The sequence below is a fragment of the Melopsittacus undulatus genome, chromosome Z, assembly GCF_012275295.1.
Source record: "Melopsittacus undulatus isolate bMelUnd1 chromosome Z, bMelUnd1.mat.Z, whole genome shotgun sequence".
In the NCBI taxonomy this organism is placed as follows: domain Eukaryota; kingdom Metazoa; phylum Chordata; class Aves; order Psittaciformes; family Psittaculidae; genus Melopsittacus; species Melopsittacus undulatus.
The window spans coordinates 56,217,595-56,243,527 of NC_047557.1; the positions used below are offsets into that span (position 1 = coordinate 56,217,595).

General features: G+C 41.1%; 1 protein-coding gene across 1 annotated transcript in view; it reads right to left on the reverse strand.

Annotated features, from left to right (window-relative positions):
• SVEP1 (sushi, von Willebrand factor type A, EGF and pentraxin domain containing 1) overlaps window positions 1-25,933 on the reverse strand; it is a 131,036-nt gene that overhangs the window by 64,272 nt on the left and 40,831 nt on the right. Inside the window, exons 4-12 of the mRNA XM_005154848.3 lie at window positions 18,281-18,439; window positions 17,840-18,019; window positions 12,229-12,408; window positions 6,696-6,893; window positions 4,158-4,276; window positions 2,596-2,725; window positions 1,925-2,032; window positions 1,561-1,692; window positions 6-200 (exon numbers count right to left, since the gene is read on the reverse strand). Of these exons, the coding sequence (XP_005154905.1) occupies window positions 6-200; window positions 1,561-1,692; window positions 1,925-2,032; window positions 2,596-2,725; window positions 4,158-4,276; window positions 6,696-6,893; window positions 12,229-12,408; window positions 17,840-18,019; window positions 18,281-18,439 (1,401 nt within the window). The remainder of the gene's footprint in view (window positions 1-5; window positions 201-1,560; window positions 1,693-1,924; window positions 2,033-2,595; window positions 2,726-4,157; window positions 4,277-6,695; window positions 6,894-12,228; window positions 12,409-17,839; window positions 18,020-18,280; window positions 18,440-25,933) is intronic.

The following is a 25,933-nucleotide window of genomic DNA, read 5'->3' on the forward strand; positions in this document are numbered from 1 at the left end:
CTTACAAGAGCAGCCAGGCCACTCTGGAGAATAGGGTGGCTTCCAGATACTATCCTCATATGCACAATAGTAGTTTTCACTTGATCCTTCTGACAAGCTATAACCCTCTGCACAGTGCAACGTGCAATTAACTCCCGCTTCATCTGATATGCATATAAAATCACCATTCGCAGGCTCAAAGTAGATTTCACAAGGAGAACCTATGAAAAATACAAAGATTTATATATTGATAAATGAAGTAAGTAAGCAAAGAGGAAAACAGCACTGATAGGATTTCCAGATGTACCCAGTATCAACCTGATCTTGCCTCTGTTGAGTCTGTGGAAGTCTTATTTGTTACTTCCATTAAGGCAGGATCAGGCTACTGCTAAACTAATCTCAAACTCTGCCACTGGAATTTGAGAACCAGCAACACGAAGGCTTAAAAAATTTGTGGTATGTATGAGAAATTAAAAAAACCTCAGAAATGCAAGACTCGAACCTTTCTGTACTTCTTCGGTAAAGGTGCATGCTCAAGCACTTATTAAAATAATACAAAACATTAAATTTTCACATGAACTTTCATACAATGAATTCTAGTAACCTATACTACATCTTGAATTCTGAAACAAAACATTCTGCACTACTGCAACAACACATGGACTTCTCAGAACCACCTTAGGAGGGACTGACTGCAAAATCTAAGTTACAATTTATCTTACAAGCCAGTCATGAAAGAGACAGTTAACATCTGAAAACATGTGACAAACATGGAACCACAAAAAGTCTGAGGTGGTGTAGAACCTGAAATAATGTCAATTCCAAGCAAGAAGAACACTGGCTTGTTCTTGCTAAGATTTACAGCAAATCAGAATTAGCACATCTATTTGCAACTTACCCTTTCTAAAAGCTATTACAAAGTTCCAGTCTGCATGACTTTAAAATCTCATTTCACTAAGAGATTTTTTTATACAGCTGTCCAACTGAGAGATAGGCACTACATACAGAGATTAAGTAGAATTTTCATCCTTATTCATTCATCTGCCAAATTGTTTGGCCTTTAAGGAAGAAAGTGAATTGTTGGAAAAAGGTATCTATGCAATAAACACAAACACACCAATATAAATATGGATAGCTTCTAAAATCTGGAGAGTGTTCTAGTATCTGCTACAATACTTGTAGGTAATTACAGAAGTATTTTCATAAAATTTTCTTTTTAACTACAGATTTGAAGTAAGACATCAGTAACACCTATTAATTCATTTCATACATCTGTCACTGAGAAAAAAATGGATCCATTACTCAAAGTTTTGCTGCTTAATGAATCATAATTCCAGTGCTTTTACACCTAATTTGAATTTATAGGACCACATTCACTGCTGTGCTGCTTCAGTCTTCAGACAATTTATTTGCGGGTACTAACAAATATCCTGTCTGCCTTCAAGTTACTCCAAACTAAAACTGGAATAACTAAATGCAAAAGTGGAGACTAAATAAAAAAGTGAAGCAGCACTGCATCCTTTATGATACTCAGTTAAAACAATGCAATACATTCTTGACCAGAAGACTAAGACAACAAACCTTTGATGACAATGTGGATCTCACATGTCCTGTTATTACCAGAGGGATCCACAGCTGTATATTGAACTGTTGTTTCTCCTTTGGGAAAGAGACTTCCAGGTGCATGCGTCCTCGTGACAGTCAGTAGAGCACCTACGAGAGTTGAAAGATAACTTAAACCATCAGTAAGTAAAAGAGGATTGCTGACACCCAAACTTGACAAATGGAGAAGGAAATGACAGCTTGTCTTCCAAATTACATGCTCTTAAACTGAGTGAAAAAAAAAACTTCAAAAATCCTAAATTCCCATGGGATCCAAGGTGAACAGGTAGGAGTTCCCTAGCCTTCCACTGTTGCGTGCATGTTTTTGGGTGCACCACCTCACCTGAATTGTCTGAAAATTGTGGTTCTTCCCATGTTGCTGGGTACTCATTCCCTACTGTTTGCATGGGTGGTGGAGATCTGCATCTGTCAATTACAGGTGGTTCTGAATCTGCAGAATTTGTAGGGAAGACATGATATTAGCTTACTGAACTCTCACCACACTCAAATGAAATCTACAATCAGAAGAATTCAGGTAAACAGCAATTTTAAGTTCACAACAGAAGATATAACAGATGCACATATACATACAACAGTTAGAAGCATGAGCTGCTGCTGTTGGTAGATGATAAGGAAATGGACAAAACTAATTCTGCTGAACTCATAGTTTCTGCATTTTGTTTGCTTTCTACAGAGCAAACCTTGTTTTAACAGGACTACTGAACAGCACAACTGTCTGACAGAAATACGTGAATAATAATTTGCATCAGCAATGTGTGGTAACCTTGAAACTGTTGGAGTCTTTCAAGAAGAAAACAAAAAAGTACGATGAAGGCAGTAAATGACAACACTTATAAAGAATAAAGACCAGCAAAGCATATAGGGAGATGGTATTACTCCTGGGCTTATACCTGCACACATAAAGGCCACAGTGACTCACAGCCTCTTTCTGCACAAAGTTGGAGGGCTTCAACCACAGCAGATTCTTTTCCAGTGATTTTTACCAGCACTTACCGATAACCTTGACACTGAATGTACAGCTTGCTTCATTGCCTGACTTATCAGTCGCTGTGTAAGTAATGGCAACTTCACCAATTGGAAGAAGAAATGGTGGTATGAAAGCTGGGGTAACGTGAACTGAGACCTTTTATAAGAAAATGTTATTTAAAAAAGACAAAGCTGGTTAGTAATCATGGAACTCATATTTCAAGAAATGGCCACAAAATAGTATCTTTCAACATCACCCTTGCTCATTCTTAATGTAAATATTCTCTTCAAGTAATGAGGGTGGACTTCATATCAGAGTGCTCTGCTCCCCTTCATTGACTGCCTTATTTATTTGGGATTTACTCAGTAAGTACTTGGACCTGACCTACGGCAATTTACAGCACTGTGCATTGAGAAAACTCTTGTTTGCTTTATTGCACTGAATGCACACTATGCCAGATCAGAATCCACTTTGTCTATAGTTCAACTCTCCAGCTGCAACGGCAGCAGACCTGGAAGATGAGTAGACCTGGCCAGCTGTGGGCTGTAAGTACTTACACAGTTTTAACTTTTATATGCTTGTGTGTCAGTAGCCCACAGATGCTTCAGAATATTCTGGCACAGCAAAGGAACCCTACATTTGGAGTAAATGACGCTTGCATGCTCTCTATGTCTCTTTCATATACATTAAAACTGTCTTAAGGAAGTTCTCTTTGAAGGAACTAGTTTCATGTGAACAAAGCAGCTTATCTGACAACTCTGGCTTTGACAAACCAGCTACAACTAAGAGCTAAGGCACTTGATTTCTAGTCTGGTGAATGACCCTGTGCCAGCAGAGCCACAGTACATGACTATGGCTATGCTACAGCAAAAAATGTGTGAACTTAAAACTTTTACTGGGATAGCTCGCAGTTTCCAAGTGCAAAAAACTCCTATGTTTGCAGCAAATTAAAAGCACACACAGAGTCACTGCTCCTCTGCTGACTCATGATAAAGCACTCAGTTGCTGTAATTTGATCATGTCTGAGCCTGTAGGGAACAGTTACTCTCCATGCAACAGCTCTGGAGCAAGTTTTCCTTGCATAACTCTATTTCCGGACCTCTGATATCCATAGTAGCCAAAGGCCCATATCTGAACCTTGCATTGGATAGGAAAATAAGATTTTTCTTTCTCACTTGGTAAGCTGAAACAAAATTTTGCTTATCACAGTACTTTCTTGTTAGCCTTTTAGATTAATGAGCTGGTTTACTTCCTTCTGAGAAGAGTTTATTAAACTTCTTCAAATTCTAAGAGCTCATTTTTAAAGCAGCTGTCTACAACTTATAAACAAGGGCACATTCTTTCTTTTGACCACATAAATTAACCATACAATATTTTATGTACTTAAACACCATGCAGAGTGTCCCGTGACTGCATGACCCTATCCAAGACAGAAAATGCTCAATTCTCAAGACACAAACTTTTCAGCAGATTTTTCTTGTACTCCTGCTTATCAAAAGAAAGAAAATCTAGTGGAACATAAAATCAGCTTGAAAGAGCTAACTACATAAAGACTAACTCCAGTACAAATGTATAGATTTTAACTTGCCTCATCTCCAGAGTTATCCTCAGCTGTTGGAACCTGCCAGCTGATATTAGCAGAGTTATGATGTTCCAGAGTTTCAGTCTCAATATCTTCTGGACACTGGATCCAAGGAGCTTCAATATCTGATCCAGAAAAAGACAAACTAATTTTATATGTGGGATTATAGAAATGAAACATCTATGATAGTTAGACTGCAACTTGTTATAAGCACTGGTTTTTTTTTGTGCTGCCTAGAATATAAGCCCACATATTCTTGCAAACTTCCTGTCTCTGCCCCTTCTTTATTCTTGCCTACAGGCTCACACACAAACAATAACTTCTCCTGGGGAACGGACTACTTTTTGCTGTATTTTTTCTATATCAATGAGCACAATGAAACTCTGGTTTCTATGTGCAACCATAAGACAAGGAATAAGTAAGACAGAATTAATTGGCTTCTTTTATTATTCATCTCTTTATTACATACATATACTCATTAAAAAGGAGTGGCTTCTTTATCCTTTCACTGCCCACACAGCTGACACATATTTCTGGAAATCCGTGTATTAAAAAGAAAAAGGTATTTGTGACATGATCTATGTACTACGAACAGGACAGTGATGACTCTCAGTTTCCCTGGAGCACAGTGTATAACCGGCTTCAAACACAATGGCAAGATTTCTGTCAGCAGCTGCTGGAAACATTCCTTAATAAAATGCTGCTACAAGGTGTTATGCAGGACAAACAGAGTCTTTGTGTGACATACATGACAATGCTCAATGGTTTCAAAGGACTGGCGGTACAATATGGGTAACATCACCATCAACATTTAAGCCTCAAGTTTCTCAGACAAACTTAGAGTACTTCATTTCCCTGGCACAAGGCCTCCCAAAACATGTGGGCAGGTTATTTTATTGCTGTGGTGTTGTTTGATAAATGGTTTCTAGACTCATGAGACAAGGATGCATTCAGCTCTGAACTCATCTATGCCCAGGAGACTTTAAAACAACTCAGAACTGGTATCACTTATATTTTTATTACTACATAGTTCCAGTAAAGACACAACTCAAGCAATTAAACTCTGCAATTAAGAGTGCAAAGCAATAAATACAAGTGATTTTGCCTTCCTCTGAACTCACTCTGATGAAATTTTTATTAGAAATGCACTCTTTAAAATAACTACCAGTTATGGTTCACACTCCCCTGACCACAGTGTTCAGGCTGGGGCAAATTCCATTGAGAAGTGAAATTCTGTAGAAAGACTAATAAATAAGTCAAAAAGAAAATGGCTATTTTGAACTGGCCAAATATGTTGGCAGCAAAATAAAGACAGACAATAATAAAAATGAAAACAACTGAAACGCAACTATTAATTTTTAATAGAGTAGAATAACCTTCACTGTTTCTTGGTGCCTCTCATTTTAGAGTTTTATGCACTGGCAATATATAAAATCTTGAATCCAAGCCATGATGCTTTATCTTGGTCCAAACACTTCAGTTTGCAGCCTTGTGCTGGGATCTCATCAAATATTAAACACTGTGGTCTGGCACAGGTTTACACAAAAGATTCAGGAAAACAAGGTGATACATCACAGGTTGGACTAGATGATCTTTTGAGGTCCCTTCCAACCCTTGGGATTCTGTGATTCCTGGCCATTACAGAGAAAAAAATTCCCAACTTAGTTTCTGCAGTGACCTGGTATGATGACTGCCGTAACTGTTTTCTGTACTGTTCTTTCACTCAGTGGCTGGTGAAGGCCCCAGTCTGGGGTGGAAGCATTAGTTCTAGGAGCACAATAGTTCATGAAGAGGTGAACAGCATATTCACAGGCAAAATGCACCTTTGTTTCTATCCTCCTATAATCCAAAGCCAAACTCCTTCCAACTTAGTGTGTATGTAAGGGGATAAACAACTTTTCTAGAAGAGGTGGGTAAACATGGCAGAACCATACTCAAATGTACATCACCATCTTCTGCCCATCTTTATACCCTCTGCAATTGTGTTAGCCAATTTTGGCCTAAACGCTAGTGTACTACTGCTCAGGGCATGTCAACAGCCATAGTCTGTTCAAAGACAACTGAAATGAACCACTCCTCTATAGTCTGTCAGCCAGGGTTTACACAGCATTTACAAATTTGCTCCAACAACAGGACTTATATAAACCTGTGCTAAACCAGTATTATTATAATTGCTGTTTTAGTAGGAGTATGGGTTCCACATTGACTACCTTAACATAAGTTCTTTTACTTCTACTCTGAAATTTCAAATCTACCTGCACATCATGCCTTTTAGCAGGCAGTTTCCAAACAACAGATTTATGAGATGGATCCCAGGAGAGACAGTTAACGATGAGCACTTCAGCAACCTATGAACTCCGCATTTTTACTCCACATTACAGGTAAATCTGACAGCCAGGCTATAACAGTATAGGCAACCCTTCTTACAGCCTGTTTAAATCATGGTTTCCACAGTTCAAACCTTTTCTCACTATTATTTGCTGTGTGCTTCCCTTCAATCCTGCACACATGTGTAAACAGGAATGATTTTGTGCCGGTATCTACCTTTGCACAGAGCCTCCTGGATGTTTGCACTCCATCTCCCAAATGAAATGCACCTTAGCTCTTCTCTAGCTCCAGATAAGACGAATCCTTGGGGACAGCTCAGCTGGCACACAGTCCCAGAAATGGCAGGCTCCAGCCCACATCTGGGAGGGAAAACCATTACACCCGCTGGTTTCTGGAGGATAGGGCAACGCATTTCTACAAGAGACCAATAGGACATGTCTTTTAACTGACATACACAGAGCACACAGTAAAAAAAAAATCTGCAAATAAAGTCATATGGCAACTCAGGGGGAACAGAAAATAAACAGAGTTTTAAGAGTTTCCAGGCACAATGAGTGTCTCAAAACAGTAAGAACTTCCAAAACTTTCTACACCAGCACTAAATTAAATAAACAGCATGCAGGATATCAGGTCTTCTGTTTTCTTGCTTGTGCTTTTCACTGGGCAGAAACATGGTATTTTTCATGGACCTCCACTACATCTTACTGCCTGTTTAGTTTTTACTAGTTTTTTTTTTCTTTCTCTTATTTACAGCTTCACCTCTCATGGTTGCTTTGTAGCTGCATTTCCTTGCCTGCTATGGAAACCAGACCTCCATAGCAGTAAAGAGGTAGTAGTCTTGTATCTGTTGCCTTCTACAGCTTTTACACTGTCTCTTGAAACAAGAAGAGAGAAAAAAAATTAACACCCTGCCATGAGCTCACTGTAAGTTAAGGACACAGTGTGTGATTCTGCCTACCTCATTCCAAACAGAATGAAATTTGGTTTATTGTTGACTGTGTTCAAACCCAGATGCAAAGACTCAGGGTGGCTGAAAAGTGTTTCATTATTTATAACTAATGAGAAGACTTATAACTCCATATAGCTGGTCAGTGAAGAAAGCATACCCGTATTTATACAAAGGGCAGACAAAAACCAACACAACTCAGCTGCAGAAGGCAAAACTCTGGTAATTTCTTAGCAGTGGTTTGATGACACAGAAGTGATTCACATTCAGAATCCTTCATATCCCTTCCCTCTCCTTTCCCAAGATACACAGTGAGTAACTGAAAACTGGTTCTTCTGCGTCAAAGTTTAAAGAGTTTAAGTGCTCTAAATATTTCCTGCCTTTAAGCTCTCAATACTGGAATTGTGTATGAAGTCCAAGCAGTTAATAACTGTACTCCATTTCAACAGGATGCAAAGATCACAATATTAACACATTTGTTCACTTCAGGCATACACTGTTTGCTCCAACAGAAGAAAAACCCAGCTTCAACAGAAAAAAACTCAAAACCTAGCTTTTGGTTGCTCACCACAGGAAGGAATTGACAAATAGCAGAAAAATCAGCAACTCAGAAAATAATATTTGAAAAGATAATCTAAAAGCATTAAAGTGTATACTGCTCAGGGAAAATGTAGCAGAAAGGTTGTGAAAGGTGTAAACATGAAAACAAGAGAAAACTGCAGTTATTTGGGAAGTAGTAACAGCCCTCCTGGTTGAGATGTTTCCAACTATACTAGCAAAACACTAGTAGAGCATAATCCTGAAACATCTGCTGAACATTCAGGATAATCTTTGGTATAGCTAGCCTGAGGGAATCTCTTTGAAGTGGCAGAGATTTCTTTCAAAAAAAAAAAAAGTTTTCCAGCATTTTTATATACACTCAATTCCAGAATTTGATTAAACTGACCCAGGAAGACCAGACTTCATGAGTATCAGAGTGATGTCTGTGATATTAGTCATATGGACAGGGAATGAAGAGAGAGGAAGGAATTAATTCTAAGGAGAGACAAGAATCTGCTTTCATCTGCAACTACCTGTGATGAACCACAACACTATTATAATTCTTAACATCAAGAGGAACTTCAATATTGTAACAAATTAAAAGATTACCAAGAACCAGTATAAGCTGGGGGCTGACCTACTACAGCACAGTTCAGCTGAGAAGGACCTGGCAATACTGGTGGATGATAAGTGGACTATGAACTGGCAGTATGCTCTTGTGGGCAAGAGGGCCAGTAGTATCCTGGAGTGCATTGGGAGGAATGTGGCCAGCAGGCTGAGGGAGGTCATCCTCCCCCTCTGCTTGATGCTGGTGAGGCCACATCTGGAGTTCTGTGTTTAGTTCTGGGCTCCTTAGTATAAGAAAGACAAAAAGCTAGTGCACATGGTCCAGTGGAGGCCTACAAGGATAATTAGAGGTCTGGAGCACCTCACTTAAGAGATTGTGGGAGCTGGCCTGTTTAGGCTAGAGAAGAGAAGACTGAGTGGGGATCTCATTAATGCATATAAGTATCTCAAAAGTGAGTGCCAAGAAGATGGTGCCAGACTCCTTACAGTGATGTCCAGTGACAGAACAAGGAGCATTGGGCATAAATTAAAACACAAGAAGTTTCACAACAACATGAGGAAGAACTTCTTTATGTTGAGGGTGGCAGAGCACTGGAACAGGCTGCTCAGGGGAGTTGTAGGGTCTCCTTCTATGGAGACATTCGAAACCTGCCTGGGTTGGACTAGATGATCTCCAGAGGTCTCTTCCAGGCCTAATGATTCTGTGAAATACTCCTCTTCCCTTGCAAACACAGTGTATCAGGCAAAGAATCGGCCAGCTGTAATTAGAAGTGTGGAGTAGTAATTCTTTCAACACTAGGTGGCATCAACACTCTGGATACCATCTGTATTTTCACCTCTCTTCGCTAAGGGTTGAATAAAGCAAGAATAATATCCTGTAAAATTCATATTAATATTTCACCAGTCGGGAAGACCATGACTGCAGATTTTTTTTTTCAAGTTGAATAGATGGGAAAGCTTCCCTTTTAAGCAAGTATTGTGTTTGTAAGCTACCTATAATACATGTAGGCTATTAAAAAGTAACTTGTTCCTAACAGCATCTTGCATGAAAAATACAAAAATTAAAAAAAATTTGTAACAGCCAAACTTGCAGCAACTTCCAGCCCCTTAGAAAAAAAGATGCATATGACAATAGACCTCACAGAATTGATTGTAAACAATCCAGGTTATGTATGTACAGTGTCAGTTATAGCTATAGCTGGTTGTAGTAGTCTCACTGAGGTAACTTTCAAACACAGTAAACTTAGCACTGATGTTCACTTGAACTGAAAAGCATTCAGAAAAAGAGCTAGCAGAGTACCCCAAGGTCCAAAAAACCTGTTTCAAGGTAAGAAACTGAGCCAAATTCCACTTGATTTTTCTAACAGAAGGGTAGGAAATGAATAAATTATCAATTTTGAATGCCTAAATACAGCAGAATTTCTGTTCTCTTTTATGCAGCAAATGATAAATAATAGGTAGTAGCTACTCAGACTTAAACTAAGAAAGAATACTCCATGATAATGATGAACATTCAGAAAATTACAACAAACAGTAGTTTTTGATTATGACATGTTAGTCCTCTGATTTGCATCCTTCCCTAAACAAAAGTAAACATATCTATATTAAACAAGAATCTCAGCAAACTTGTTCTGAGTCACAACAAGAAGCAGCAGAGAGGTTTTCCAGCTGACACTCTTCCTTCTGTAACAATAAACGGTAACTTTTATACTAGATTTTCAGACTCAGCAAAAATAAGTTATTGCCAAAGGTAATCCAGGAATGAAGGTATTATTGCATGGTGTGAAAAAAATCTTCTGATACAGATTAGAGCTGGATTTTACTAATCAAAATGCTAAGCTAGGAAGGATGACTTCAAATTATGAATACAGTTAATCTTCCAATTATAATCTTCCAACAGGATTTCAGGATCCCTTCCTTTTGAAGTTAATTGAAGTTTTTCCACTGACTTCAACAGAAGTAAGATTAGGGTCTCTTGACAAACTCTCTAAATAAATGAATACTTTCGGAACATTTCAATAATTTTAGAGAACATAGCTACAGTTAGAAATTTATTCTTGTGTCACAAAGTCCACATTTTAAAGCTTGCAGTGAAACAATAAAAAATAGCCAAGGGTTCAAGCCAAGTCACCCTGGTGGCATCAAATTTACAGGACCCACGTGACATATACTTTACCCTGACTTTAGTAAACACTGGATCAGCTTTTGAATTGCTGGGCTTTAAGCTTGCTCTTTGTTTTTTGCAGTCTACACGTGGAAGTGTTTCAACTGTCCCTGGTAGTGGTCAAGGTTAGGTTGGATGGTGCTTTGAGAAACCTGATTTAGTGAAAGGTGTCCCTGCCCATGGCAGGGTGTTAGAATTGGATTATCTGTAAGGTCCCTTCTAACCCAAACCATTCAACGATTCAATGATTCATTCCTCTTACTGTTTTAATTTAATACCTGACATTAGTCTTAAATGGGTACTTGTTAAATTTACAATCATTTATTTCTGGAACAGCAACATATGCTTACATATCCCTGTACAGCTGCTTCGACCTTTGAATCCTGACTCAGAGGTGCTGGGTGCCTAACTTGCTTTTTATTTCCTGCTGGGATTTCAGCAAAGTGACAACTGCCAGATCCCTACTTAGCACTCACAGTGCCTGGCTAACATATCTTAGACCTTGTCTGGAGGTCATCTGTAGCTTTAAGATGATAACTCAAATCCCTGATTGTTCATATTCACTCATTAGTATTCACTTACAACTTGCATGTTTCCTACAACACATTGTGTGACAGTGTCTTAACTTCCACCAGATGCAACAACCTTTTAGCTATCAGCGTTCTACAATGGACTTCAATTATAATCTGAGAAAATGAACATGAGCCAGCTTCAGTGTGTGCTTACAGCCCAGAAAGCCAACGGTATTCTGGGCTGCATCAAAAGAAGTGTGACCAGCAGGTCGATGAGGTGATCTTGCCCCTCCACTCTGCTCTTGTGCGACCCCACTTGGAGTATTGTGTGCAGTTCTGGTGCCCTCAACATAAAAAGGACATGGAACTGTTAGAACAAGTCCAGAGGAGGGCCACGAGGATGATCAGGGGACTGGAGCACCTCCCATATGAAGACAGGCTGAGAAAGGTGGGGCTGTGCAGCCTGGAGAAGAGAAGGCTGCATGGAAACCTCATAGCAGCTGTCTAGTATCTGAAGGGGGCCTATAGGGATGCTGATGAGGGACTATTCATTAGGGACTGTAGTGATAGGACAAGGGGTAACGGGTCGAAACTTAAACAGCAGAGGTTTAGATTGGATATAAGGAAGAAATTTTTTACTGTTAGGGTGGTGAGATGCTGGAATGGGTTGCCCAGGGAGGTTGTGAATGCTCCATCCCTGACAGTGTTCAAGATCAGGTTGGATGAAGCCTTGGGTGATATGGTTTAGTGTGAGGTGTCCCTGCCCATGGCAGGGGTGTTGGAACTGGATGATCTTAAGGTCCTTTCCAACCCTAACTATTCTATGATTCTATGATTCTCCATTAATAAATTTCTTTGCTCCTCCCCACCTTCTAAAACCTATGTAAAACATCCACAGGCAAATTCTCATTCCTATTTTATCTTCACCAGATATTAAAATAGGGAGTTTCTCACTTGTGACAGCATGTCAGAGAAGGTGGCACCCTAATATGAACAGACAGAATACGACCAGATACGTACCCACACACTTTGGCTCCTTTGAATCCCACTGTGAGGTTCCCTGGCAGATGAGTTTGGCATTTCCTTCTATTTCATAGCCCTCGTTGCAGGTCACAAAACACACTGTTTTATAGGAGATGTCAGCTGTTGAACAATTAATGCGTGCATTTTCAGGAGTCCGAAGTCTGGGACATGTTCGAACTGCAAAGGGAAAAAAACCCCAAACACCAGATCACTCTGGAGCATCAAGAATCAGTAGAGTTACACTAGTTTGCCTGGGTTTTCAGGGGTGGGACAGGTAATCGCTTGTATGCTGGCTGCAGTAGTTTGTACAGATTTAGGGAACTGGGCTGTAACAGGGCTGATTTTTTTCAGGAGCTTGTTGTCTTCCTCTTTCTGAAACAGTCTTACACAGCATGTATGAGGTTGGGCACACACCTCCAAGTTCACCTAAATTCTGATACAAGCCCAGATTACAAATCTAACTGTGCTCAAAAATGTTCCTAGCCATTGAAGGCATCTGGCACACAGTGTGTGGCCTGCACTCATAATGTCTATCAGCTTTCAAAACTGAGCAGCTGCAGGGAAATGGAATCCCATGGAAAAGTGCGTATCTTTGGAAGTTTCTAATCCCCCAGCCATGCCTCAAAGTTCTTTGGGGGATTTCCAACTGGCAGTCTGATACTGCCTGAGTGCAAAGGGAGGGGGAGAAGCTAAGGGCATATTAACAAGGCAGGTGGCAGTGTCCCAGTGCTCAAGAACTCAGGCATTCCGGAGTGTATTGATGCAGATACAGACACATGTGTCTCCACAAATCAGAACGGCAGACATTCATCATGGTGGGGGGAAAAAGAGAGAGGAAGTAATACAAGGCATTGACAGACAACTGGACTGTGAGAGATGAAAATGAACAAATTAGGCTGTTGCTGAGATAAAAGAGACCCTTCCAGGTGACTGACTCCCCATGGAGTCAGTCCTGGCTGCTGCTCAGCACAAACACCCTTTTGATTATGTTACTGAATCCTGATGTTGCAATTTAACATAAAGCTACACTGTAATTAAGACTGATCCCAAAACAGCTGAATGATAGAAGAAAAAAAGTAGTAGCACTGGTATGGCTTGGATTTATATTCTTCATTTCAGTGTCATAGCTTCAGATTCTTCTACTAGGACCTTCCTCTGCACTGCCTCCGGCTCTCCGACTCTTAAGTCAGTATCTCACACTTTTGCATTTTTCCCTTCCCTCTAGACAAGACTCGAACTACATACATATTGCCTGGCCCCTGGCTTCCTAAAATATCTAATCTGTACACACCTACTGTCTGGATGATGATAAATGTATGATAACCTGGTGATAGCAAGCCCAAATATGTAGATGCCTGCTGGGGTCCAAGGGTACTTTTTCCTTCTATAATTCATGCCTCTCTTTGATAACCAGCTACTGATATTCCAAAACCAGTGGAAAACTTGTATAGTTGAAAACACTGCTAGCTGAATCTAGGAGATACCACTCAATATGTTCAACAGGCATAAGGGGCAGCAAAACACACATGGGTAAATAGCGTGACTGCTCAAAAATATAATCAAGAAGACTGCAGTTTCCTAAACTGTTCTCCCTGGATTGCTTTCTACAGCTTCTGTTGACCTCCCTAGTAAGAAGGCAAGCTCTGGTGACAGTGGCTTTACAGATCTGGATGACTTCTCCACTGTGGTTTGGAATGCCGATTTTACCAATTAAGCCATCCTGGCTGCTGCTGAGTAGGAGGCAAACCTCAAGCTCCTCTCCAGATGCACTCAAAAGTAAAAGAACTTGGCAACTTGCCTTTTCGCAGTAGTTGTTTACTCTGCACACTGGAGACAGGACATGCCTATAAGTGGACACACAGACTTAACAGATCACTCTATGTCCTCAAACTAACAAATGGACAGATGCTCTGAGTGCTTCTTCAAATAAACCCAGTTGTATAAATGCCAGTAACTGTGCACCCCTCAAAGCTACAAAAAACACACGTTAGCTAACATCTCCTTTGAAAAAAGCTATAGTGGCATCTGAGTTGAAAAAACAGTCAAGAGCAAAACCTATCTATATTGGATGAAGGAAGGAAGGAAGGAAGGAAGGAAGGAAGGAGGGAAGGAGGGAAGGAGGGAAGGAGGGAAGGAGGGAAGGAAGGAAGGAAGGAAGGAAGGAAGGAAGGAAGGAAGGAAGGAAGGAAGGAAGGAAGGAAGGAAGGAAGGAAGGAAGGAAGGAAGGAAGGAAGGAAGGAAGGAAGGAAGGAAGGAAGGAAGGAAGGAAGAAAGAAGGAAGGAAGGAAGGAAGGAAGGAAGGAAGGAAGGAAGGAAAGGAAGGAAGGAAGAAGGAAGGAAGGAAGGAAGGAAGGAAGGAAGGAAGGAAGGAAGGAAGGAAGGAAGGAAGGAAGGAAGGAAGGAAGGAAGGAAGGAAGGAAGGAAGGAAGGAAGGAAGGAAGGAAGGAAGGAAGGAAGGAAGGAAGGAAGGAAGGAAGGAAGGAAGGAAGGAAGGAAGGAAGGAAGGAAGGAAGGAAGGAAGGAAGGAAGGAAGGAAGGAAGGAAGGAAGGAAGGAAGGAAGGAAGGAAGGAAGGAAGGAAGGAAGGAAGGAAGGAAGGAAGGAAGGAAGGAAGGAAGGAAGGAAGGAAGGAAGGAAGGAAGGAAGGAAGGAAGGAAGGAAGGAAGGAAGGAAGGAAGGAAGGAAGGAAGGAAGGAAGGAAGGAAGGAAGGAAGGAAGGAAGGAAGGAAGGAAGGAAGGAAGGAAGGAAGGAAGGAAGGAAGGAAGGAAGGAAGGAAGGAAGGAAGGAAGGAAGGAAGGAAGGAAGGAAGGAAGGAAGGAAGGAAGGAAGGAAGGAAGGAAGGAAGGAAGGAAGGAAGGAAGGAAGGAAGGAAGGAAGGAAGGAAGGAAGGAAGGAAGGAAGGAAGGAAGGAAGGAAGGAAGGAAGGAAGGAAGGAAGGAAGGAAGGAAGGAAGGAAGGAAGGAAGGAAGGAAGGAAGGAAGAAAAGGAATTCAGATGCACCCAATACATTTTTGCATTACCACTGGCTCATGTTTACTCTCTAAAAGTACTGTTCCTCTTGTGCTTGTACATACATAGGCATCTCCCGGGAAGTGCATTAAAGAGTCTAAAAAAGATCTTGAAACTTCTAGAAAAGATCTTGAAAGATCTTGAAACTTGAGGCATTCTGAGCTTCAGAGCAGCTTCCTAATATGCTGTATCTTAACTGTAGTACAGTGAGTAAGAAAGACATTTTTCCAGCTGAATCACATATGTTTTTTATACAGAAGATAACAGGCTTTTTCTTTTAAGACTTCTATGGAAGCCTTTAGTACCCAGTCTGTGGTAAACACTGTGGCATTTTTGAGGAAGTCTGAATGAATTAAGAACACGAAGGAGGCTCTCATCAGTGTTAATGTAAATACAGAGGAGGCACTCCCTTCCACTACCTGGTAAGTTCTAGCTACCTCTTCTGGAAGGCCTGCATACCTGTAGTGCTCCTGCCTTAACAGCATTTCAGTGTTCAAGCTCATTTAGTGTCTCAGTATAGCCTTGGCAGAAACCTGTAACCGAGCACATGTTATCTCCTGTTATGGTTCCATGCATTAAATGCAAAACAATCCTTATGTCAATAATGCATTTTTCATTACCAAGAAATATTTCTGTAAAGCCAGTGAAAACAACAGTATAATTCTGCTTGTTCTGGGTTTTCTCCTAATACATTTTTCTGGATTAAATACACGCTCTGTGGTTGTCTATTTCATGAGTCACTGTTAATTGCATGACATGACTTCGTTAATCACTTTCCAATAGCACAGCAGATTTTACCTAGCAGAACAACAGAGGAGTGTTTAATGTCAAAATCCTAAGCAGTGCAAAGGGTTTTCCTTTACTCTCCTTCCTAATTTAAGTGATAAAACACTCCTGAAATTAACAAGACGGCTATAAACTGTGACTTTGATCTTGCTCCCTTTCATAGTCTAAGTAAATTGAAACTAGCAGATCCAGCACATGTAAAGGTGGGGTTTTTCTTTTTTTTTTTTTTACTGGAAGTCTTCAGTATGATGGAGAATGGCACAAGACAAGCAAAAAATAAATGATTTCAGTGCGCTAAAGGATATCAATATCAACACAGTATCTCAAGGCAGACTTTTCTATTTCCTCACCTTCCAGGCAAAATCATGCATCAGCACCCAGGAAGTGAATATTTTTAAATGCTTCAGAGAGTTTTCCATTTGCTTCCACTTCTCTAGAGAGAGTGAAAATGAAAGATCCTTTCTCTGTGGCTGACTGCAGCTTTTCCTAGATTTTTTGCATTGGAGGCTACTGTGTGATAGAGTTTTGACAGGCAGGTGCTCTTTCCCAGTATCCCAGTCTATCTGAAGTAGGTTGCATCTTCAGTCTATGTTGTGACTGCTGGAAAGTCAACAGCTCTAAGTCTAGCTTCTCAATTTATTTTCTACTGAAATCTTTTCTTTCCTGTCTTCTGTCACTGGAAGCTATACAGGAAGACTAAGTTTTCCAATATTATCTAAGGAGTCCTAAGCAGACCTGAGTTGCTATATAAGAATGATGAACTGACCTCTAGCTGAGATCCCCTTCTTTCAGAATGATGACTTGTTGTTTCTTTCAGGATTACAGCATTTGCTGTAGTGGCATAGAGTGCTAATGGGTTAGGGTTAGAGTTAAGCATCTATCCAAGGATATATCCAGCCTCTTTCACTGAGCTTAAGGCCAAGGCAAGATTTACAACAGAGTGGACAACTTCTTTTTTAGTAATCTCCAGTGCTGCACATTAATGTCAACTGCATCCAACTCTAGTTAAATAGGTGGCTGTTGAGGGGATAAAGGTTGCTACCATTTTTTTTAGGCCCTCCTTGGAAGATATACCATAGGACTACATGGGGATGCTGCTCCCCTTCTGAATCATCAAGAACCCAACCTCAGGCAGAGATGTGGTAACAAAGCAAAACTGTATTCCTATGTACTTGTAAAAGCTCCAGAAATACTGTGTTTCAGGATGCTCTTCTCCTTCTCTCCTCTCTTTCACACCTCCGTTTATTTCTTTTCCAGTTGATATTCTCCTGCAGTGAACTCCTAGGATACTGCCAGTTGATCCCTAGCGAAACCCCACTCAAATTCTGACAATTATGCTCAAAACTTTTTCATGAGAAGAAAGAAAAGCAAAATGGAATTCTTCCACAGTTAACGTCTCTCAGTGCCAATGCCAGTCTGTGCCAAGAGTCTGGTGTATATTTTAAAACACCCATGTGGTGTCTTGTTATATATTTGACTGCTTGGTAAATTTGCTGGATTTACACAACATAAATACAGAATTCACAAAAATAAGGCTAAGAGAGGTTTAAGGCAGGAGAATGTAGATTCACCTGGAAAAGACTGTCTGCCTATTAAATACTGCGCTGCATTATCTGTTGTAAATGGTCTCCTTCCAGTATGGGAAGGATGAAAATGGAGTGATTGGACTGGGAGTTTACCTTGGGAACATTCTTTCATCTAAGAGTTAATAGCATCAGATGTGCGCACTCAACTATGTAGCGAGTGGAGAAAACTACTGTTAAGAACAAACTAACTCAATAGAAAAAAGACTTTCCAAACATGATATCCATACCTCTGCAAGTAGCCTCTGATCCAGACCACTGGCCATTCGGTTGACAAAGCCGGATGCTGCTTCCCACAAGGTCAAAGCCTGCTTTGCAGCGGATCCCACAGGCAGCATTAAAGTAATTGTTGCAGACATTCTGCACAAAGTAACCATTTTCAGGAGGCTTCAGTTCAGGGCAGTGGACAACTAAGTAATTGAACAACAAAGTTAAGATGCTAGCTGGAGTACAATATGCTACTGAAGGAAAACAGTTTTTTTCATTTCCAACTTGACTTGCATCTTAGAACACTTGTGGTTTTGTTTGTTTGTTTGTTTGTTTTGGAACAACACAGACAATCTTCCGTGCAATTTGACATTTCCTTCACAGTGCAAACACATGTAACAAAATTGTCCCAGCACTGCACTGTGCATTCCAAGGGTATTCTGTTCCTGGATGGAATCACTTACCTTCACAGGTTTGTCCAACAGCATGATATCCCTCCCGGCATGTACAATCCTCAATTGAGGTACTTCCTGGTGGAGAAGTATGATTGCTGTCAGGACATGAAATGCAAGTGCTGATTCCACCTGGTGAACCTTCAGGCTTGTATGTTCCTGGTGGACAGGCTGTTTAGCAAAAGAAAACATGACAGGAAGGAGTTCAGGATACCCACCTTTCGCAGCTAGCATAATTTTTCAGGTTGCTTTACTTTTTTACATTTTTTTTTTTTTACCTCATACATCCAGTGTCACTTAGGACATGTGTATTCAGCACTCAAAGTGCTACAGAGGTCTTACAGGGGTGAACTGAAGCCCACCAAACTCACTCTGCAGTGACTGCGTGGGCATTGGTATCAAGCCCATGATTAGTCTTGAGAAGGAGCCCAGTCCCAGAAGACACATCAGATTTTCATAAATAAAACCTGTGCTGACCTCATGAAGACATTTGTGATTTAGAGGGGAAATATATTAGTTCAGACATATCTGTGCCATTCAAAACTACACCAAAGTTTAATGCATGCAAATTCTTAGCAACAAGCTAACACAAGCTAGAAAAAAAACCTGCCCCTAATGCAACATGATTACACATGATCTGCACACTATATTTGCTAAAATGTATGAACCACAAACAATGAAGCAATTAATCATAGCAACTGCTCCCTGAAGCTTTTGCACTCATTTATATCTCACTTAGTATTTTTAACTTTGCACTACATGAACAAGCCGTGAACAGATTCAGGAGACATCTTCAGAGACACGGAAAATGCATGGGGGAATGGCACCTCTCACCTGAGAACTTCAGGTTGGTTGGGGTAGTCTGTTTTATACCAAAATTATTTATTTCACAAGGATGATATGAGAAATGGAGGAGTGATTAATCAACAGTGACTACTGATAAAGTCAAGTATTGATTGATGAGATTACCACTTGAAACAGAACTGACAGACACTTGAGCTGAAAAACACACCTCCGGATGTAAAGCTCAGGAAAAATTTTGAGAAGCTTACGTAACATTAACACTGAAATCCAGCCAAATAACTATAATTTCATTAATCTGTCTACGGATTCTGCCTGTATCAGTCTTTTCTTTGATAGTGAACCAGCTCTGTTTGTTCTGTGAGTCAAGTCCTAAGATACTCTGATTCTGAAAGCAACTTCCTACTTTCTAAGCACTGAAAAAAACCCAAACAAACCCAGACCCATAGCCCACAAACAAACAAACAAAAACCAGAAGAAACCCCAGCCTCCTTTTTCCTCACCTGTCATTGAAGAACTGACTTTCATAAGCTTTAATTTTAAGGATTTATACCCTAAAAAAATCAACCAATATAAACAGGAGCATGTTCTTTTGAACACCTTCCAGGCATATTTTCATTTCCTTTTCAGAAAAAAAAATGCCTTTTTATTTAAAAGGTGCAGTGGGCTTAAACAGGGGAAGTTTAGGTTAGATACAAGGAAGAAGTTCTTTACTGTGAGGGTGGTGAGGCATTGAAACAGGTTGCCCAAGGAAGAGGTGAATCACAGAATCATAGAACAGTTAGGGTTGGAAAGGACCTCAAGATCATCTAGTTCCAACCCACCTACGATGGGTAGGGACACCTCACACTAAACCATGTCACCCAAGGCTTCATCCAACCTGATCTTGAACACTGTCAGGGATGGAGCATTCACAGCTTCCCTGGGCAACCCATTCCAGCACCTCATCACCCTAACAGTAAAAAATTTCTTCCTTAGATCCAATCTAAACTTCCCTTGTTTAAGTTTGAACCCATTACCCTTGTCCTATCACTACAGTCCCTAATGAATAGTCCCTCATCAGCATCCCTATAGGCCCCCTTCAGATACTAGACAGCTGCTATGAGGTTTCCATGCAGCCTTCTCTTCTCCAGGCTGAACAGCCCCACCTTTCTCAGCCTGTCTTCATACGGGAGGTGCTCCAGTCCCCTGATCATCCTCGTGGCCCTCCTCTGGACTTGTTCCAACAGTTCCATGTCCTTTTTATTCTGAGGGCGCCAGAACTACACACAATACTCCAAGTGAGGTCTCCGAAGAGCAGAGTGGAGGGGCAGGATCACCTCCATCGACCTACTGGTCACAATTCTTTTGATGCAGCCCAGAATATGGTTGGCTTTCTGGGCTGTAAGCTCACACTGAAGCCGACTCATGTTCATTTACTCATTGACCAACACCCCAGAGTCCTTCTCCGCAGGGCTGCTCTGAATCTCTCCTCCACCCAACCTGTAGCTGTGCCTGGGATTGCTCCCACCCAGGTGTAGGACCTTGCACTTGTCATGGTTAAACTTCATGAGGTTGGCATCAGCCCACCTCACAAGCGTGTCAAGGTCCCTCTGGATGCCATTTCTTCCCTCTAGCGTATCAACTGAACCACACAGCTTGGTGTCATCAGCAAACTTGCTGAGGGCACACTCAATCCCACTATCCATGTCAGCGACAAAGATGTTGAACAAGACCAGTGCCAACACCAATCCCTGAGGGACACCACTCCTTACTGGTCTCCAGCCAGACATCGAACCTTTTGACCACAACTCTTTGCGTGCGGCCATCCAGCCAGTTCTTTATACACTGAGTGGTCCACCTATCAAATTGATGTCTCTCCAATTTAGAGACAAGGATGTCATGCGGGACAATGTTGAACACTTTGCACAAGTCCAGGTAGATGACATCAACTGCTCTACTCCTGTCCATCAGCTCCGTCGCCCCATCACAAAAGGCCACCAAATTGGTCAGGCAGGATTTCCCCTTAGTGAAGCCATGCTGGCTGTCACCAACCACCTTGTTGTTTTTCATGTGCCCTAGCATGCCTTCCAGGAGAATCTGCTCCCAGATTTTGCAAGGCACAGAGGTGAGACTGACTGGTCTGTAATGCCCCGGGTCATCCATTTTCCCCTTCTTGAAAATGGGGGTTATATTTCCCTTTTTCCAATCGTCAGGAACTTCACCTGACTGCCATGATTTTTCAAATATGATGGTCAGTGGCTTAGCAACTTCATTTGCCAGCTCCTTCAGAACTCGTGGATGGATTTCATCAGGTCCCATGGACTTGTGCATGTTCAGGTTCTTAAGATGGTCACAAACCAGATCCTCTCCTACAGTGGGCCTAAGGTCTTCATTCTCACAGTCCCTGCATCTGCCTTCCAAGACTTGGGTGGTGTGGTCAGAGCATTTGCCAGTGAAGGCTGAGGCAAAGAAGTCATTAAGAACCTCAGCCTTCTCCAAATACAGGGTAGCCAGTTCTACTGATAGCTTCCAGAGGGGGCCTACATTCTCCCTAGTGTGTCTTTTATTCGCAATGTACCTACAGAATCCCTTCCTGTTCTCTTTCACATCCCTAGCCAAGTTTAATTCTAACTGGGCCTTAGCTTTACTAACCTGGTCCCTAGTTTTCCAGACAACATCCCTGTGCGCTTCCCAGGCCACCTGTCCTTGCTTCCACGTTTTATAAGCCTCTTTTTTTCCCTCAAAGTTTCCTCAGCAGCTCCTTATCCATGCAAGGAGGTCTCTCCTGGCCCTCCTGCTGCACTTCCTCCTAGCTGGGACACAACACTCCTGAGCATAACAGGTGATCCTTGAATATCAACCAACAGCCTCGGGCCCCTCTGCCCTCTAGGGCTACATCTCATGGAAACTTACTAAGCAGGTTCCTGAAGAGGTCAGATCTGCTCTCTTGAAGTCCAGGGCAGTGAGCTTGCTGCATGCTCTTCTCACTGTCCTGAGGATCTCAAATTCGACCATCTCATGATTGCTACTACCAGGGCTGCCCTGGAGAGTCACATTTCCAATCAGCCCTTCCCTGTTGGTGAGCAGAAGGTGAAGCATGGAACCTCTCCTTGTCAGCTCTTCTATTGCAGAAGGAAGTTGTCTTCCACACAATCGAGGAACCTCCTGGATTGCTTGTGCTGGGCCATGCCATCCCTCCAACAGGTATCAGAGTGGTTGAAGTGCCCCGTGAGGACAAGAGCCTGCAAGCGTAAGGCTGTTCCTATGATTCTATGATTTGTCTATAAAGTGCTTCATCCACAGAGTCCTCTTGGTCAGGTGGTCAATGCTCCATCCCTTGTAGTGTTCAAGGCCAGGTTGGACAGAACCTTGGGCGAATGATCTAGGGTGAGGTGTCCCTCCCCATGGTAGGGGGCTTGGAACTAGATGATCTTAAGTCCTTTCCAACCCAAACCATTCTATGATTCTATGATCCTATAATTTTAAAGGAAGCAGCCAAGTGCCTAGCAGTTAAGAGGAGACTTTGGGTGCTGTAATTTTGCTTCACAAATCTGTATTTTCAACACACTTTCGAAAAGAAAATGGAAATGACTAAGCAGTAAAGGATATAAGTATAAATTAAAGCATTTCAGGTAGAAAAATCCAATCAGAATTACAGCTGGGAATTTTCCATTTTTGTTTTTGGACTTTATGTCCTTGGTTCAGCAGTAGCAGCCATTTTTCTCTTTCTTAGTAGCTGGTGCAGTGCTGTGTTTTTGGCTTTCAGTCTGGGAACAGTGCTGATAACACCAATGTTTTTAGTTGTTGCTCAGTAATGTTTACTCCAATCAAGGACTTTGAGTCTCATGCTCTGCCAGGGAGGAGGGGAAGCCAGGAGGAAGCAGAGACAGGACACCTGACCTAAACTAACCAAAGGGGTATTCCATACCACAGCACGTCATACCCAGTATATAAACTGGGGGGAGCTACCCAGAAGGCTCAAATTACCACTCGGGTCAGGCTGGGTATCAGTGAGTGGTTGTATTCTCTTCCCTTGTTATTTCCCTTATCATTATTATTATTGGTGGTAGCAGTAGTGGTTTATGTTATACCTTAGTTACTGAACTGCTCTTATCTCAACCCCTGGGAATTACATTGTTTCAATGCTCCTCCCCATCCCTGTGGGAAGAGGGGGAGTAAAAAGTGGGGGGAGTGAGCGAGCTGCTGCGTGGTTCTGAGTTACTGGCTGGGCTTACACCATGACACTTTCAGAAAAGCATTTGCAAAAAAGTATAACTTTCCTATAGTTCACCCACTATTCTCATCCAAGGCATTTATCTTGGAGTGTTACTCCCTCTTTACTGTATTTTGTGCAAAAATCCCTCGGTTACGTCTCTCTGAAATGTTCTCTCTTGCTTCTCATGATTACCTCCAAACTGGCTACATATCAGAGCTATTACTCTGAAATCTCTGAAACACTTCCCTTTGGTACTTTGTGGAAGCCTTGTTAAAAATAATCAGCATCCAATTCAGTATTCAGGTAAAAGTGGTAAAGTGCATTCAAAAGGATACAGGGAAGAGAGCAAGTTAAGCATCACATGGGACACACTGTATGACAAAGCTGCCCTCCACGTGCCATCAAACATAAATTAGTCTCTTCTGTTACATGTGTGGCCTATAAAATGACATCTAAATGGAGTGTTTTATTAAAAACACAGCAAAACAACTCTCTCTCTTGCAACCTCACCTTACATTCAGAAGCAGCAGCTTTTTTTTTGTTTTGTTTGAGAACTGTAGGGTAAATATAATCATCATTCTGTGACATAGACATTTTTAACAACAAACCCAGTAATTTCCTTAGGGCTTTAATCAGCTTGGCTTTGACAAAAATGGCTCATTCTGAAATGACACAATTTATTATTTGCAGTGAAGCAGCAGGAGGTAAATAACACTCTTAAAATGGTTATTAATGTTTCTACTGGGAAAGACAACTTCCCCAAGTGTCCTGATCCTTTTTGTATGCTTCAAATGCTTCCCAGTGCCTTTCTAAAAAGTTGAACTACATTCTACCTTGCATTTTTATGTAGAATTTTTTCCAAACTTGAGTTCCTGAACTGCTCATTGACCTCTCATCTCCCCTAGACATATTCAGCTACTAAACTCCATGTGAGCTATATTCAAAAATTCCACAAGGTAATACTTGGTTAAACAGATATTTCCAAGTGTGTGAGATCACACAGCCTGTCCTGTGATGCCAAGAGATAGCTTAAGAATGGAGCATAAGCATACTGAACCATGCCTATTTCCATCACAGCTGCAGAGGTTAGTCGCATCACAATTTAGGCTACAGGTGTTCAAAATCAACCATTTAAGAGCAGAGCTTTGCCCATCTGTTGTAGACTGGATTTGTCCACACCTGACCCAGCTGGGCTGCAGACCCATCTCCTCCCATTCCAGACAACACTACAGCACAGCCCGAGTCAGAAGTGCAGACTTCCATTTCAGAGGGAAGAAAGAACTTGAAGGGCAAGCACATGTGAAAAGCACCTATGGCCTTATCCATGATGGATCATACAGGTGTCTCTCTGGGGTCTCTTCTGAGAATCAAGCAGTGCCAGATTTTCATTGCATTCTAGTCACCAGTCTGCACTCACTGACATGCTCCCTATACCCACAGAAACTGACTTCAGGCAGAGATAATCTTCTGCAGCACTAATCTGTAAAAACATTTTTTTTTTCCTGCAAGGCTTGCTTCCCCCTTGCCACGAATGTGATAGTAGGAAAAGGCTTAAAACAGTGTGTGACTTAACTCCAGTGTAAATAAATATCAATCTCGCACTGTCAAGAATGACAAAAAATTGTAAGAATTTTAAAATAGGGGAACAATTTTAATAGTATTAGCCTTTAAGCAGAGAGGACACTTATGTGTACATATGCATGCAGGATTTTCGCAGCAGCAGATTTAACTACTGCCTATACACGAACCATATTGCTCTTTGCCCAGAAGCAAGGAGCAAGCAAATGCCTTTTTTTTTTTTTTTTATAGTATAATTCTGCTCTTGAGACCAGAACCTGGAATACTGAGTTACACCAGAGGATTACCTCTTTGTTACAAGAATGAAAGGGTATCTGGAAGCAGGGATTAGTGTGCTAATTCAAACAAGCACATGCCCCAAACTCCCCAGGCACAGAAAGATGGATCACATTAAAGCTGTCATCAACAACCTGCCTTCACAAAATGGTTGATACACACCAACAGCTCGCATTCAGGTTCTATTGTCCATGATAATGACAGTAAAATTACCATCTGATCAGAAATGGGAATGAAATAATACATGCTTACTTCTGCATGCTTCCTGCAATTTCCTCCTTGGTTATACTTCACCGAAGGTATACAACTAACTGAAAAAGGTAAGAAAATTCAGAATGTCTCTTCTGTGTTTGAACATGACGGGATTTAACAACTTTTTGGCCACCAATGCAACACACTTTCTTACTCTTTCATCTATTAAAAAAATAGTTGTGTATGGGAAAGAAATCACTAGAGAGGACATACAATACAAGCCTGCTAGAAACAAAGACCTACAGGGTAGGCATAAAAACATTTCAGTTATTTCATATGTATCGATAGCATAACCGTATGTCAACACATTGCCTGAAGCTGAACAATGGACATGTAAAGTTAGAAAAGTCCACAAAAAAAAAACAAACTACATACTTTCAAATGCAGTAGGAATTCTTCTGCTCTTTGTGCTTACAACCATGGTAAATTTGCTATTTTAATTTCCAAGCAAGAAGAATTTAACATTGTAAAAGTGACAACATAAACCATGTTATATGTCAGAGACTCACCAAACACTTAGCACATATATCCAGTCTGACTTCTTTAAAGTAAAAGACTAC